This window comes from Lissotriton vulgaris, chromosome 7, assembly GCF_964263255.1.
Source record: "Lissotriton vulgaris chromosome 7, aLisVul1.2, whole genome shotgun sequence".
NCBI lineage: Eukaryota > Metazoa > Chordata > Amphibia > Caudata > Salamandridae > Lissotriton > Lissotriton vulgaris.
In genome coordinates, this window is record NC_141695.1 from 1,260,307,701 (window position 1) to 1,260,323,735 (window position 16,035).

Here is a 16,035-nt window from a genome sequence, read left to right on the forward strand (position 1 = left end):
CTCCCTAAATTTCGAACAAATTTCGACTACTCCAAAACAATTTTTATAAATATCGAAATTTAGAAATCTAAAGGAAATGCGAAATTTAATATTTTACAATTTCACTATACTTTTTTAAAACACTACCCACCCTTATCCCCTATAAACTCTACATCCCGCTCCTAACATTAATATACAATTATTTAGTAAAAAAATAAATATTTAGATATATGTACACAATGTATTAATATATATCCAAAATCAAAGAACAAATAATTTAACAATACTCAATAATTTTATATAAAATTTCGCATTTATAAATATTTTGATTAAAATTTCGCGAAATTATATATTTACTTCAAATGCGAAATTTATTATTCCATATTTACACTATACTTTTTTAATACACTACCCACCCTTATCCCCTATAAACTCTACATCCCGCTCCTAGACTTCTTACTAAAAATAATAAAATTATATATAAAAATGATCTTATATATAAACTACATATAAATAAATCATTACTTAACATACTTTAAAACATCACTTTAACATATCGATATTTTTGACAATCGATATTTTCACCATCGATATTATTGATTTCGACATTTATGTCTTCGATATTTTTAACACACACATAAATCGATATTTTCTACGACGATATTTTTGTTTTCGACATTTCGTACCATCGATATTTTGGACTCGATATTATGGTACATCGACATTAACAACTCGATATTTTGACTGTCTACCCCTCCTCTTATCAGCAGGTTGAGGACCTCTATTGTGGAGGTATAGGGGGGTGGGATTGACACGAGGATTACGGGGATGTCTTTTTCCTTACTTCACAATGTCTTGATTATAATAAAGAAAGGTCACATGCCATAAACCAGTGTATAAGAGGCCAGGCCTCAGAGAGGCTGTTAGAGCACCTCGAGACGATACCTTGTTGTCTGATCTGATGTGTTCTGCTCCGTCGGAATAAAACTTCTGTTTCCTGCCTTCTGGTCTCCGGCGCCTGCCTCATTGCTTGGTAATTTGAATGGTACAAAGGCGGTTAGCGCCAGGCAAATCTTGAAAAAGGTCATCGCCGTACCCTTTTTCCACATATTGCAGCCTGGTGCGGGGTGCCCCCCCTCCAGTGACCCTCTCAAAGGATAGGGACTAATGTGAGAGACAGCTATGATGCCAGTGTGGGGACCTACAGTGGGCCAGTTATGACAGGGAGCTAGGAGGGGCACAGAAATTAGGGTGCTTGTTTCCAGTAAAGAGTGGGCCTAATCAGACAGATTTACACAAGCTGGGAGAACTCTGGCCTGAGCACCAACTCAGAAAGAACCTCTGCTGCAGACGCAATATGACATGGCCATTGCAGGGGACTGAAGACACACAGAAAGTCCCAGGGGAATAAACTGTTGAGGTGAGTCCGCCCTGGGTGGCAGCAGAGAGGGCACCTGGGGGGGAGGGGGGATGCTCTTGGATAGCCCTTGTTCATTGATGTGGAGTCTTGCGGAGCCGTGGGGAGTGTGGTCGACTGTAGCTGGTGCTAGAGACTGCGGGCTTGCGTAACACTGCTGTGCTGGACGCTTGGTGGATACCATATGGATTGGTCTAATGATTCGACAAGATAGTCTGTCACTGTTTGGGGGCCTGTGTTGGAACGGTGCTGCTGAGTGCGGACTTGTGTTGGTGCAACTATGGGTAAAGCCAAATATTCAATGATGCCTGCATCTAACACTATCAGGCAGTATGTCACCTTCCAACAACCGTCGCAGCGGCTGATCAGGCGGGGGCGCAGACTCAAGGAGCACAAAGGTGAGCCCTTGCGTGCCAAGGTACTGGGGCCATACATGGGCTGCGCACCACACTGGAACATGAGATTGAGACAGTATTCCTAGATGTGAGTCTAATTAGGGAAGATATGAGGAAAGTGGCTGAGAAGGTGACACTGCTGAGAATAACATTGAGGCCCTTCAGGGTAAGGCTTACATGCTAAAGCAGTAGATGGCTATGATGACAGTGGTCACAAGGGAGTTGGAGGCTCAGGTGGAGGATGTGGGGGGTCGATCAAGCTGATGTAACCTTCGATTCCTGCGGCTACAAGAGTGTGTGGAGGGCTCATCAGCAGAAACGTTCTTGGAAGAATGGACCAAGCTGCAGCTGAACCCGGAAAGGCTGTTGGAAATATTTGTGGTCTAGAGGGCGCACCTCGCTTTGGTCTCATCTCTGCCACTTGCAGGACCTCTCAGGCCATTATAGCAAAAATACTGAATTATAGGGACAGAGACTGTATCCTCACAGCAGCTAGGCCGCAAAACATCCCAAGATTTGACAATCTTACTATTGTCATGTTCCCAGATTACACAAGAAAAGTTCAGGAGCAGTGCAAAATGTTCCTTTGAGTCAAACAGAAGTTACGCCGTATGAATCTAAAGAACATGTTACTTTACCCCTCCAAATCGAACGTTCTCTCTAACGGTAAGGCACACTTCAATGAGCGACCACAGGACATATGAGATTGGCTTCAGGTGCATTGACCCGTAGACTGTGAATCCCAGAGCCGCTTTGGGGTGTCGTAGGGCCAGGGGACTGGAGTCACTCCAGTGGGGGCTTATCAGTTGGTGAGTCCCAGGACTGACATAGAGTCATGGTTCAGGATGATGGTACCATGTGAGTGGCTGAGACAGATTCTCTGCAGTGTGAGGGGATGGATTCCCCTGCTGCGGACTTGGCTGTCTCATTTCTATATATGTATATATGTTCCCAATGTTGATGACCCCCCGCTTTTGCTTCAGGTTCCAGGATGGGTTCCGATGTTGATGGCCTGCTCATTTAGTTCGGAGATTTTAATTAAGCCTGGGCGTAGTTCGCGTTGCCGCACTCCGCGGAGCTACGCGAAGATGCACTTGCACTCCGCGAACTACGCATAGCTCCGCGAGCATGCGTAGTAGCTTGCTTGACCCGTTCGCGAGCCTTTTTTCGTCTTCGGGAGCGCCGTGGAACTCTGGAACCTGCTCGACACCACATCTCCAGACATCGCCTTCCTCACGGAAACATGGATGAACGCCTCCTCAGCGCCCGACATCGCCGTCGCCATCCCGGACGGATACAAGATCACCCGGAGAGACCGCGTCAACGAGACAGGAGGAGGCATCGCCATCGTCCACAAGAACACCATCCGCATCACGACCAACTCAGACGACACCCTCACAGCCGCTTAACATCTTCACTTCCAGATACACACCGACCCCAAGACCACACTCAGAGGCACCCTCATCTACAGACCCCCAGGACCTCGCACACAATTCAGCGAAGACATCGCAGACTTCATCAGCCCGCACGCCCTCGCCTCCGCTGACTACATCCTCCTAGGGGACCTCAACTTCCACCTGGAGAACAACAACGACAACACCACCACCTCCCTGCTGGACAACCTCGCCAACCTCGGACTCATGCAACTGGTGAACAACCCCACCCACTACGCCAGACACACGCTTGACCCAGTCTTCTCCTCCAGCAAGTACATCTCCTTCAGCCACTCCACCGGACTCCACTGGACAGACCACAGCTGCGTCCACTTCAGCTTCAGAAAGACCACAACTCACCACCACCTGCAACAGGTTCCCCGCAGGAACTGGAACAAGATCACCACCGACCAGCTCACCACTTCACTGAGCCAGAACCCTCCCACCAGCTCAACGGACCCCAACCAAGCAGCCAACAACCTCACACAGTGGATCACCAATTGCGCTCGCCCAACCAGCCTCGACCACTCGCAGTCCGGCTTCCGCGCCAACCACAGCACCGAGACCACCCTCATCGTAGCCACTGACGACATCCGAGCCCTGCTCGACAACTGGGAAACAGCAGCCCTCATCCTCCTGGACCTCTCCGCAGCATTCGATACGGTCTGCCACCGCACCCTAGTGCAGCGCCTCAGCAACATCGGAATCCAAGAGAAGGCACTGGAGTGGATCATCTCGTTCCTCACCGGAAGAACCCAGAGAGTCCGCCTCCCCCGTACAGATCCAAGGCCACCGAAGTCATATGCGGCGTCCCACAAGAATCATCACTCAGCCCCACCCTCTTCAACGTCTACATGAGCCCCCTCGCAGCCATCGTACGCCCGTGCCAACACAACCTCAACATCATCTCCTACGCCAACGACACCCAGCTGATCCTCTCCCTCACCAACGACCCAGGAACCGCCAGAACCAACCTACACGAAGGGATGAAAGACGTAGTCGAGTGGATGAGGAACAGCCGCCTGAAAGTGAACTCAGACAAGACGAAGTCCTCATCCTTGGATCATCACCCTCCGCCTGGGACGACTCCTGGTGGCCCCCTGCCCTGGGCAGCGCACCCAAACCAACGGACCACGCACGCAACCTGGGCTTCATCCTGGACTCCTCCCTCTCGATGACCAGACAAGTCAACGCCGTCTCATCATCATGCTTCAACATCCTACGCTTGCTCCGAAAGATCTTCCGATGGCTCGCCACCGAAACCAGGAAGACGGTCACACAGGCACTCGTCACCAGCCGACTGGACTACGGAAACACCCTCTATACCGGAACCACAGCCAAACTCCAGAAAAGACTCTAACAGATCCAGAACGCCTCCGCACGACTCATCTTGGACATCCCCCGACACAGCCACATCTCCGGACACCTGAGAGACCTTCACTGGCTCCCCATCAGCAAGAGAATCACATTCCAACTCCTCACCCACGCACACAAGGCCCTCCACGACCTGGGCCCTAGGTACCTCAACAACCGCCTGACCTTCTACACTCCCACCCGCAGCTACGATCGACCAGCCACGCCCTCGCCGCCGTGCCACGCATCCGAAGATCCACCATGGGAGGAAGATCCTTCTCCTACCTGGCAGCCAAGACTTGGAACTCCCTCCCCATCCACCTCCGCCTGACCCAAGACCACCTCTGCTTCAGGAAGCAACTCAAGACATGGCTGTTCGAGCAGTAGAGGACCCCCCTCCCCCAAGCGCCTTGAGACCCTCTGGGTGAGTAGCGCGCTATACAAATATCTTGATTGATTGATTGATTGATTGATTGCCTGCATGCTCGGGATGTGTAGCGCGCGAAGTTACCCACGAGGTTTGTCCCGCCCGCTCGCGTCCCCTTATTTCCGGTCACTACTAACGTGTTCGCGAGTTCTTCTGTGCCAGATTGCAGTTTCTGCGTGTTCGGCAACTCGGTCTTACCGACAAGCATCCTCGCGCACGCGAAAATGCTATTGAGCGCGCGAGAACTACGCTACGCAGCAGTTTGCGGAGTATTCGACAACTGACGCGGAGCGCGGAGTTGCCGAAACTCCGCAAACTCCGTGAACGGAGCGTAGTTCTTCGCCCAGGGTTAATTTTAATTGGGTTTTGGACAGGAAGCAGGATAGGAGACTTCTCAGGGCTAACAAGAAGCCACAAAGGACTATGTTGTTGCATGAGGTGATGTTTAATTTGGGGCTATTGGAAATTTGGTGGGCTTGTAGACTTCTGGGTAGTGTTTACTCACCACCTTTTCAGTAGGCTAGGTAGGGTGCTGGCTGGTGGATTTCCAGTTGAGACCCTGCCGATGGTGCAGCACTAGACCAGTTTTTTGTCAGATCGGGCACCAATGTTCGGTGAGATGGACTGGCGGGGGTCAGTACACAAATTCGTAATTGGCATTTCCCTGTGGATGTCTTAGCAGATGTGTGGACCACGATATGCAATCGCAGTCTTTGACTGAATATTTGATGACCAATTGGGTCCGCGCAGTCAAGTGGGACGCCATGATGTCAGTGATGAGAGGGCAGTGCATGGGTTTGACATGCAGGGTGTGTAGGCAGCCGCTGCAGGAATTTTGTTCAGAGGGCTTGCAGAGGCTAGACCTAACCAAACCAGAGCATCAACAGGATCAGGTGAGGGCAAGGAGGAGTATAACGGAAAAATTGCATAGGCTAGATGCATACACGCTTACACAGCACAGGCAGTGCTTGCATCAGGACGGAGAAAAGTCGAGTAGGTTGCTGGTTTTCCTACTTCAAAGTGAGAGTGTCCCGCCCCCTGCGATTCATCTGATAGAGCCGGACAGAGCAATTACAGCTTCGCAGGTGGACGTAGTGGCGGCTTTTCAATGGCACCTGGAGGGGTGGTAAGGGCGTAGTTCAGTGAATCTGATTCTTGGCCCCTCTGGAGCAGCCCGAGCTAGGTGCAGTGGTGGAACTGGATGCAGAAGTTACACTGGTGGAGCTCAGGGCGGCTCTGCGTTTGCTACCTGAGAACAATGCCCAAGGTGGGACGGTTTCCTAGCAAAAGTGTATCAGGGATTTACGACAGCACTGGCTCATCCCTTATTAGAGGTTTCTTGGAAGCCAGGGAGAAGGGAGTACACCTGCCTAGTATGTGTGAAGGCCTTACATGCATGTTACCTAAGCCAGATGGAAACGCTTACGATCATGCATCGTACCGACTGCTCACAATGATAAACACTTATATCAAAATACTCTGTAAGCTCTTGGTGTGTCATCTGAGTCTGGTGGTGCCTGGAATGGTGCATGTATAGCAGTGTGGGTGTATTCCTGGCTGCAGCAGGACATTGAATCTGAGGTGCCAGGCGCATGTGCTCCATGAGGTCGAGGACAGCCAGGATGACATGGCGTTACCCTCAAATGATAATGAAAAGGCATTTGATATAGTGGACTGGGGTATCTGTTGGAGGTTATGAGAGTTATGAGGTGTGGACCTAGGTTTGGAGCATGGATTCAACTGTTATACACTAGCCAGGTGCACGGTTGAGGTTGGGCCAGTATAGGTCTGATAGGTGGGCTACAGAATGTGGTATTCGACAGTGGTGCCTGCTCTTGCCTCTTTTGTTTGCACTGGTGGTGGATCCATTTGAGGTGCAGGTCCATAGGGTGTTGCATGAGTGGGGGATAGAGTTGGGGCACTTTAGACATATCATATCATTCTACACTGATGACGCTTTATTTTAACTTAGGGAGCCTGGTACTTCGATAGTGGTTTTATTGGAGCTGCTGCATGAGTTTGGTGATATGTCTGAACTCCAAATTAACAAAAGGAAGCCCCTTGTTTTTCCACTGGCAGTGTTGGCTCGAGTTCCTAAGGAACGGTTGCCAGACTTGGGGTTGAAATGGGACATGGTGAAATGTTGTTATCGCGGTATGATAGTGGCGCATACGCACAAGAAATAGTGACAGTACAGTGTTGAGTGCATCATAAGCTCCTTGTGTGTCTCTGTCCAGTTTAGGAACAATTTACCATTATCACTTATGGGTAGAGTTTCATAGTCAAAGGAGGTGTTTCTACCACAAAAGCTGCACATGATCCAGAATTCACTGTGCCCCCTGCGTTCTGGTGCGTTCGGTCCGTTAAATTCCTTTCTCACCTTGCTCATCTGGGCTGGGAGGCTGAGTAGAGTTGCTCGCCTGTCTTTGATGAGGAAGTATGAAAACGGTGGGCTTGGGGTCCTGAATCTGGAATTTTATTATTGCACCTCCCACATGTTGCATGTGGTGAAATGGATGGAGGAGGGAGAAAATTGGAATAAGGATCTCCTGGCGGGTATGATGAAGGGGACCGAGCTCGCGACATGTCTGATGGTGGACTCGGGGGCGTCCACCGAGGCCCCCCATGTGGTGTGTCAGACTTCTGTGGTTTGGCAAAGGTTGTTGACAAGGAAGGCCCCTTTTCACAGGGAGCTGCTTATATGGATGTTTGCTCTATTTTACCAGAAGGAGGAGGCTATGTCATATCAATCTTGGGGTGAGTGAGGTTGTTAGTTGGTTGGGGACATGTATCCAAATTATGTATTTATGAATTTCGAGGCTGCTCAGGATTGGTTTGCGATAGGCTCGGGACAATTTACACTATGTGGGTGTTTCAAATATGGTAAGAGTTCTCTGGCTGCCTTATGATGCAGCACCAACTTCCTCGGTTACATTGGCCGTGATATTGAGCTGGGGCTGGGCGACATCTCATTTCATTAATTTATAAGGAAATACAGGAGGATACAATTAGAGAAACTCTGAGAGTGCAAAATACTTGGAGACAGATCTCAGGACCCCTATTTCAGAGGTGGCATGGGCCAGCAGGACATGTGAGCTGTTGAAGACTGTGTCCAGTAACACCCGGTTCAAATTAATTTACTTTAATTCCCTGCATCACACCTATATGACCCCCTTGGGCTTGCAAAGAATTAATCCTGAGTGCACTTCAGCATGTACCTGTTGTGCAACAGTGGAGGCAGACTTTATGCACTTTTGGTGGGGCTGCTTGCATGTGCATGCCTTCTGGGAGAGGGTACTTGTACGGTTGGAACAGCAGACCACTTTGTCCTGTGTGCTGAGCTCATGCCTCAACTGTGCCTGTTGGGTCACCTTGTTCTCCCCAAGAGGCGTAAAATGACTGGCTGGTTTCTGCAACTGGGACTTGTGTTGGCGGGGAGGCGGGTTGCCAACACATGAATGGGGGTTAGCGCTCCCTAGAAGGGGCTATGGATTACGGATGTCTCACAATGAGCAGTGGCAAAAGAAACTCAAATGCAATGTGCCAGGTCTGATGCCAAACTTCCAGTTACTTTGGAAGCCTGGGGCTTGCTCTGTCAACAGTTTTTGGAACAGGAGAGAGGAGTCTTGGGGAAGAATCCACACGTATTGAGGCGTAACTATAGCTGTGTGAGGTGCAGGTGTGATTGGGTGGAAATAGCTTAATACATTGGCCTTGTGTTATATTGTGTGGTAACAAATTGTGGCCCATGCCTCCTCTGATATTCAATTCTACTGTAATATCTAAATTGATGTGAGCAACGAATGGCTCTAATGCTATTATATTCTACCCTATTGAGATGCTGCTTTTTGGTTTGCTGTCATGTGTTTTTAAAATGACAAATATAGATTTTTTTATGTGCTTTAATTGGATGGCATATATCATTCCACTGCTGACATCCGACCTTCCCATAGAGGCCATTTTAGGGACTATTTTCTCTTCTTTTCTATCTCTTCTTGCTACCCCAGTTCTTCTTGTATAACTATCTTTATTAAAAACGGTCACCCCTGGCACCATCTTGTCACTACAGCCCTTTTCGATGCTATATCGGCAGGTGGCCATTTAAAATGTTTATTTACTCATTCCAAGATGGCCACCCTCGTATGTGAGTGTGCTTGCATGCGCAGAAGTTCGTTTTGAATGCTTGTTCTTATGCTTCAAGAAAATGCATTTGAAGATGACCACAGCGAATGTGAACTCACTCACGTTCCATCTTTGAATGTTTTTTCCTATGCTTTAAGAAAATTCATTAAAAAGTGAAGCATCAGATGCATGTACAATCGCTGCAGATATCTCAGAAATAATTGTGTGAAAGAATAAGCAAAACCTTTCGGGTATTGCCTCCGTGTGTGTGTGTGTGCACATAGGCATGCATTGGGGCAATCTAAGGAAAAAAGCACTGGTGAAGGGACCCACCCCCTACTGGGTTTGCTAATGCTTGTTTCTAAAGTGTAATTGCAGCTAATGTTTACTTATCCAGCCCTCAGTGTCAGCCAGGCATCCCTATGATCGGCATGTTAGCCTCATAGCTGCTGCCGCTGGCCGCCGAACGTTCGGAGCACTACCTGGCTGGTGCTGCGAATGATCAACAGCCGACGCGGCCCGTCCACTCTTTGGAACGCCCAGCACTGCGCCGAAATAACGGCCGCAGCTAAGGCGTTAAAGTCCCTCCCTTCTCACTTTCTCTGGGTATTGTCACTGCAAGACTGGAATCAGACTTTGGCCTTTGTTTAGAGTTTGGTGGACAGGGTACGTCACCAGAAATGTGTAAGAATATATTTTCCGCAAATTTCTTGGTCCACCTTTTCTATTTAGAGTCAGGCAAACCATCATGTTTTTCCCAGTGGAGCCTCCTCTGTCTGCACTTGAAGAAAGCTTAGACCAATGACTCCAAGCACATGGGACCGTAGGTATAGGGAACTCAGACAGTCCACCCTTTTTAGGGCAGGCATTCTGAAATGCTTTTTTGCTTGTTCAGAACTGCCAGGAAAAGTCTGGAAGTCCTGAACAGAAAGAAAATAAAAAAGTTACTCAATCACACTGGGAGAAAACTCCCATGTTATCAGGGCCGTTAGGATTCTTAGTTTTTAATAAACAAACTCCCACTTGAGTTTTATTTTGAAAACAAAAAACACTGTGCTGAGGGGCTGCAATAAACATGGTGGCTGCTCAGCAAAGCTATAGTGTCTTCAGAGTTGTCAGAAAGGCCAGGACGCTTGTATTGGACCCTGTCCACCAGAAAGGAAGCAAACCAGGTACATGCTCAGTGAATTGCTCGTGCCAGATGAATTATCTGGTGGATCAGGAGAGGGTGATACAGAGTTGTGAATGTGGCAGATATGTCCAACATGACCAGCTGCCCTCATAGACTGCATTCAACAGGCCGTGTTAAATGCAGTCAAAAGGTGTCTCTGTCCCATGATGGGTATAAACCCTGGTTGATTTATATAGGCTTTTAGATGTTCGTGGAGCTGTGAGACATCTAAAGAAAAGATGGTCCAGTTTGGACATTTTAAAGAATTGTCAGAAATATTTTTCCACAGCAGAAATGACTGAAGAGTCCCCCAGTAAGGCATCGGTAATCTTGAGTCCATGAAGGAAATGCGAATAAATTCCAACTGGGAGCTCCGTCAAGAATAAGCCAGCAGGTTTAAGTTCAGTTAAATGAGTTCACGTGTTATCGACCCTCTTGGCGACAAGGACCTAAAAATGTTGCAGTGGCCATGGGGACATTTACACAGGATAGCACATATAGGTCAAATGAAGGTTAGTTGAGAACTATAATCTTGCCTATCCATATGTTCACTTTGTCATCGTTCCTTTCCTTAATGTACTTTACTGGGTGCCTATTTCTAGATGAACTTCTAGATTTATAGTTTAGGCAGACTGTGTTCAAGGAGCATAGTTTAAAGCACGTGGACTGCTGGTACTTCATTGTTTCTCTGTTACAGTAAAAACATTTCTCCTGCAAGATTGGTAAAAAAAGCCACTCCACACAATCTCCTGGTGAGGCCTTGGATCTTGGTGTTTCTATGACACCTCTCCTCCTGGAACCCCAGCATGACCAATGGATGCTTGATGGCCACTCCAACACCCTTGCGCCCATTATTTCAAATTCATTTCATGGGGTGGATTGCACATCACTACTTCACCCCAGCTATCTCACATCCTTCTATGCCATTTGACACCCTCTTTACCTCCCACCCAGTATCTTAAACTCTTTTGCAGGTTCAGCCTTTTCTACTTCTCCACTAAATCCCAGGCTACCCCATATCACATGTTGCTGTTTGATAACTACTGCTGTAATCATATCTCAGATGCTTTCATGGCACAGGTTGTCTTCGGGTGTCCTCTGCATCCGGCTTCGGTTGATTCGCTCTCACCTGGATCACCAGCTTGGTGAAGGGCTCGGTCAGTATCTTCAGTAGGTCTGGGGCGTCTTTGCCGCTCTCAATCTTAAACATGGCCACCACCAGCCTAGTGACGTGGTGCAGGTAGCCAGTGGCAACCTCAAGGGGCAGTAGGATCAGTACTGATAGCCAGTTGAAGCAGTCATGCACAGTCGCGCCAGCAAAAGCCCTGGGAAGGAGAGAAGTGAGAAACTTCAGAGAGCGTTTGTACCTTGAATACAGGCAGCTGTATACATCACAATTTACTGGAAAGTCTTGCTGTTCCTCTCCCATGGGTTTGAGTCTTTCCAGAAAAATATGTACCCCAGGCAAGATCAATACAACCCACAAGGAAATGCAAGAAGTAGTTCACCTTTTATGAGGGCGTCCATCTTGAGTAGAACAATTCGGTTTTGTAATAAAATGAAGCTAATGTATAGACCAGCACTCTGCATTTGCATGGCCCACTCTTGTTCCTTTGCACTGTAGACAGCAGGTTTTTGACCATCCACCAAATGTGTTTTATGTGATCGGGTCTGTCTGTCCCACAGGATAGATCAGAGTGTCACTGCCCAAGGGACCATGTTTTCTGGGGACACCCTGAACCTCAATGCTATCCCATACATGGCCTTGCAACCGAGTCATGTGTCCTTTCCTCTGCCACTCCACCTGAGTCTTACCCTTCACCTGAGCTAACATCCAAGTGTGACCCCATCTCACATCCTTTTCCTGCTCCTGATCCCACACTAGCTTGACCTCTTTTCATGCCAGTGCCCTGTCCCACAACAGTGGCTTGCCTCATTATGGCATGTGTTGTCCCTTGGCACTTTCCTGGACTCAATCACCTATTTATTTATTTAGTTACGTATGCATTGTTTATTTATTTAGTTTAAACATTGAATAACATTTCGATCAGAAATGTTTTGCATTAGCTCAAGCATGCATTACAGTACATAGGATAACAGATGGATTTGAGTTGTCACAAAAACCAAAGTGGCTATTACTGGAAAGTGCTACAGTTACATAAGTGTTACATAAACAAGCTGTTGTCCAACAACCAAGCAAGAGCAAACATACATCTTACAACTATACCGAAAATAGTATTGCTCTGGACATGTGGGCAGTGCTGGTGTTTTTAAGTAAGGGTCTCTGGCTGGCCCACTGTGTTGGTGTCCCATGGGGCTTCAGGCTGAGTCACAGAGGAGAGAGGGATCTGAGAGAAGATGGGTCTAAGGGAACCTCACAGGTTGAGACAATGGCATGTGGGGAGAAGGAAAAAACTGTTGTAGGAGGGGCTACGATAAGGAGTAGGGAAGAGTGGAGTGCCAGGTTTCCATTCCTATGGTCTATTGTCCAAACAAAGGAGATAAGATCAATCAATCAATCATAGGCATTTATAGAGCGCTCTACTTACCCGGAGGGTCTCAAGGCGCTAGGCGCAAGGCGCAATGAACTGAGTCAGTGAGGGGCTAATATAAAGCTGCAGGAGCATGAAAAGGCAAGAGATAATAGGGCATGGACTGGGCAACGCGCCTCTCTCAGTAATCCATTGCCAGCCATAGAGAAAGGGTACACGTAACTACTGTCCTATTAAAGGTCTATGAAGAGTGTGCCTGGACTTTCTGGGGATGGTTTACAAAGTCCTCCCCTGTGGAAATTGTTGTTAGCCCCACAGAAGGGCTTTTTAGGACCCGCACCTGGCGACGCAGCGCGAAGGGATGTCGCCAGCGAGACCTATTGTCGCTGACTTGGCTCTCAAGGGCTCTCAAGGGAGACAGGAGATGGGCACGTGCAGGCTGCAGGCCGGACTGGAAATGTGGATGCGCTAGCCGTTGCTGTTCATTAACTTTGTAACTTTAAGTTTCATTGTTAATCATGTCCAGCTGGCGCTTGCTATCTGCAAGATTTACGGCCTGTACTTTCAGGAAAGGAAAGAAGTGGAGCCTTGCTGGCGCCATGGCTTCAGTAACAAGCACCCGAGGAATGGAAGTGTGCTTTAACAGCGTGCGTTTGAAATGCGGCTTTGTTTGTGTGATCCACAGAGCACTGCACGTCTGTAACTTTATGTACCTCATATATAAACTCTGGCGACGCACTTGCCAATCAAGTTATTTACATTCAGTTGCAAAAAAAAAACTAAGAAAAAAACAAAAACTCGGCGTCTTCCCAGAGCATTGAAGACGTCTCACAACTCCCCAGAGCCCGCAAATTGAACCCCGCCCTTCAACTTGTATCATCGCACAATACTTCCACACAAACCCTGCCCCTTTAACCCCCTCCCTCCCCAGTAACATTACAGGTATCGGAGATTAAAGTCGCGATCCCAGAAAAACCACAGCTCCCTCCGCATAATACAAAGGCGCCAACCCCACAGACGCCCGCAGCTAGAGCCCCTCCCGACCTGACAGCTCCACTGCTCACGGGGCAGCATAATACACTGAGCCCCACCGCACACTTACACCTCCCTACCCCTCAGCCCCACACACGGCAACCCCTCCCCCCGCACACTGTCATCCCCACCCCTTGCAGCGGCACACATCTGCAGCCACAGCCCCACCCTGCGAGCGTGCAGCTGGCGTCCCGGCGAAACGAAACGAAACCATATAAACAGGTTTTCCATCTACCATCTATGCCTCCCCAGCTCAAACCGTTTAGAATATGGCTTATTGCAGCAAAATATAGCAAGAAGGTATCACTTTATTAAAACCATGCATAAAATACGAAATAACGAATCAAGTGTTTTAGTTAAAGCACTATGGGAAACCATAATCCATGATGCTAAGTCAACCTACAGTAAATACTTATATTCCTCTTTACGTTTAATACATGCAGGTGATTTGTGGGCCTTAAAACTGTCTCATCACACGTTTTGCCAGGCTATGAATAAAGCTGCTAAAAATCACTCATTGATAGAGGATAAAAGTCTCTTTTCACGACGAGCTCATGCATGGATGACAATTCAAACATATGTCACATTGCAGCCTGCAACTTATTTCCAACTAACTTATCCAGTGCGCTTTAAGAAGCAATTAATGGCTCTGCACCTAGGGGACCTGTCGTCTTTATCTGAAAAACCTCCTTGACGATATAATGGACCAAAAACATGTAAATTATGTGTATTTTGTATTGTGATGGTTTTTATTAACTAAAAAGAATAAACAACAAATTCAAATTCACTCTCTTATCAGTGCGTCTCTGTGTGGAGGCCTACAGGTGCCTATTAAATATCTGGGAGCCACAGATTTGAATGCTTGCTTGACACTATGGGTCACTTTGGGGCTCATGCTCGCCAAGAGAAACATTGCCTAGTGATGGGGAGCGCCACTCCCTCCCACTGTGAGAGACTGGAAGAAAGACTTGGATTGGGCAATGTTTCGTGAAAAAATGGTATATGTAGCCTGTGGATGTCCCAAGAAATGGTCCTGTGTTTGGGGCTTGTGGAATTCCTATCGGGGAGATATACGTCAACCACCCCTCGACTTTGGCAACCAAAGACCCCCCACACCATAGACTTTCCAAAGTATATTCTGTATTATGTATAATGCCTATTGTCCCCGTGACGCCTGATGTACTGCTTCCTCCCATAATGTGATTGTAATGCTGATGTTTGTTTAACAATAAAAAGTTTTACAAAAATAAATAAACAGTAGTATTCATATTAATGTAAGTAGTAGCATATATGGCAATGGATGCATCTAAATGTATAGGGGTCTGTGTAATATGTAGAATAAGTCTAAGGTCTCTAGAGAGTAGGATTTCGATGGTGTAGAGACTGGATGAATGAAGAAGAAAGATAGATTTTAGGAATTCAGCTGCTATGCACAGTTCCATGTTTAAATTTTAATAACAAAAATATTGATTACAAAAATATCGAAAAATGGTAAAAATGACTATTCCCACTCCAATGAGTGCAACAGTAGGGAAAGTGCTGGATAGCAGAGGGACAAATTTACTATTCCAACTCCAGTGAGTGCAACAGCAGGGAAAGAGCTGGATAGCGTAGGGGTTAAAATTACTATTCCCACTCCAATGAGTGCAACAGTAGGAAAGCGCTGGATAGCATAGGGGTAAAAAGTACTATTCCCACTCCAATGAGTGCAACAGTAGGGAAAGTGCTGGATCCCAAAACAATAAAAAACAAAACCATCAACATTTTTATTACATTTATTTTCCAATATTAACATAATTAATATATAAATTTAAATATATTATTATTAACAAAGATAATTAAAATCATTTATTACACATTATTTACCACTATAAAATCCACAACACACACCTACAATTAATTACACAATTAAATTCAATAATTACTAATTAATTAATGAAAATAATGTCTGTATTAATTAATCAATAAAAAATTAATTACTTACCACCTTTCACACCATTTACACATATAAACACCAAAACACACACCTAAAATTAATTACAAAATTACAATTGCTAATTACTTAATGGTAATTAATTTAAAAGTATTCAATAATTAATCAATAAAAAAATAAGTACTTACCACCCTTCACACAATTTACACATATAAACACCACAACACACACCTAAAATTAATTAAACAATTAACCTCATTATTTTTAAAATGACTAATTGA

The 16,035-nt window shown here is 46.7% G+C and overlaps 1 protein-coding gene across 1 annotated transcript in view; it reads right to left on the bottom strand.

Annotated features, from left to right (window-relative positions):
• The window catches only part of SLC34A1 (solute carrier family 34 member 1), a 168,859-nt gene that overhangs the window by 70,881 nt on the left and 81,943 nt on the right, over positions 1 to 16,035 (bottom strand). Inside the window, exon 8 of the mRNA XM_086931802.1 lies at positions 11,427 to 11,622. Within this exon, the coding sequence (XP_086787928.1) occupies positions 11,427 to 11,622 (196 nt within the window). The remainder of the gene's footprint in view (positions 1 to 11,426; positions 11,623 to 16,035) is intronic.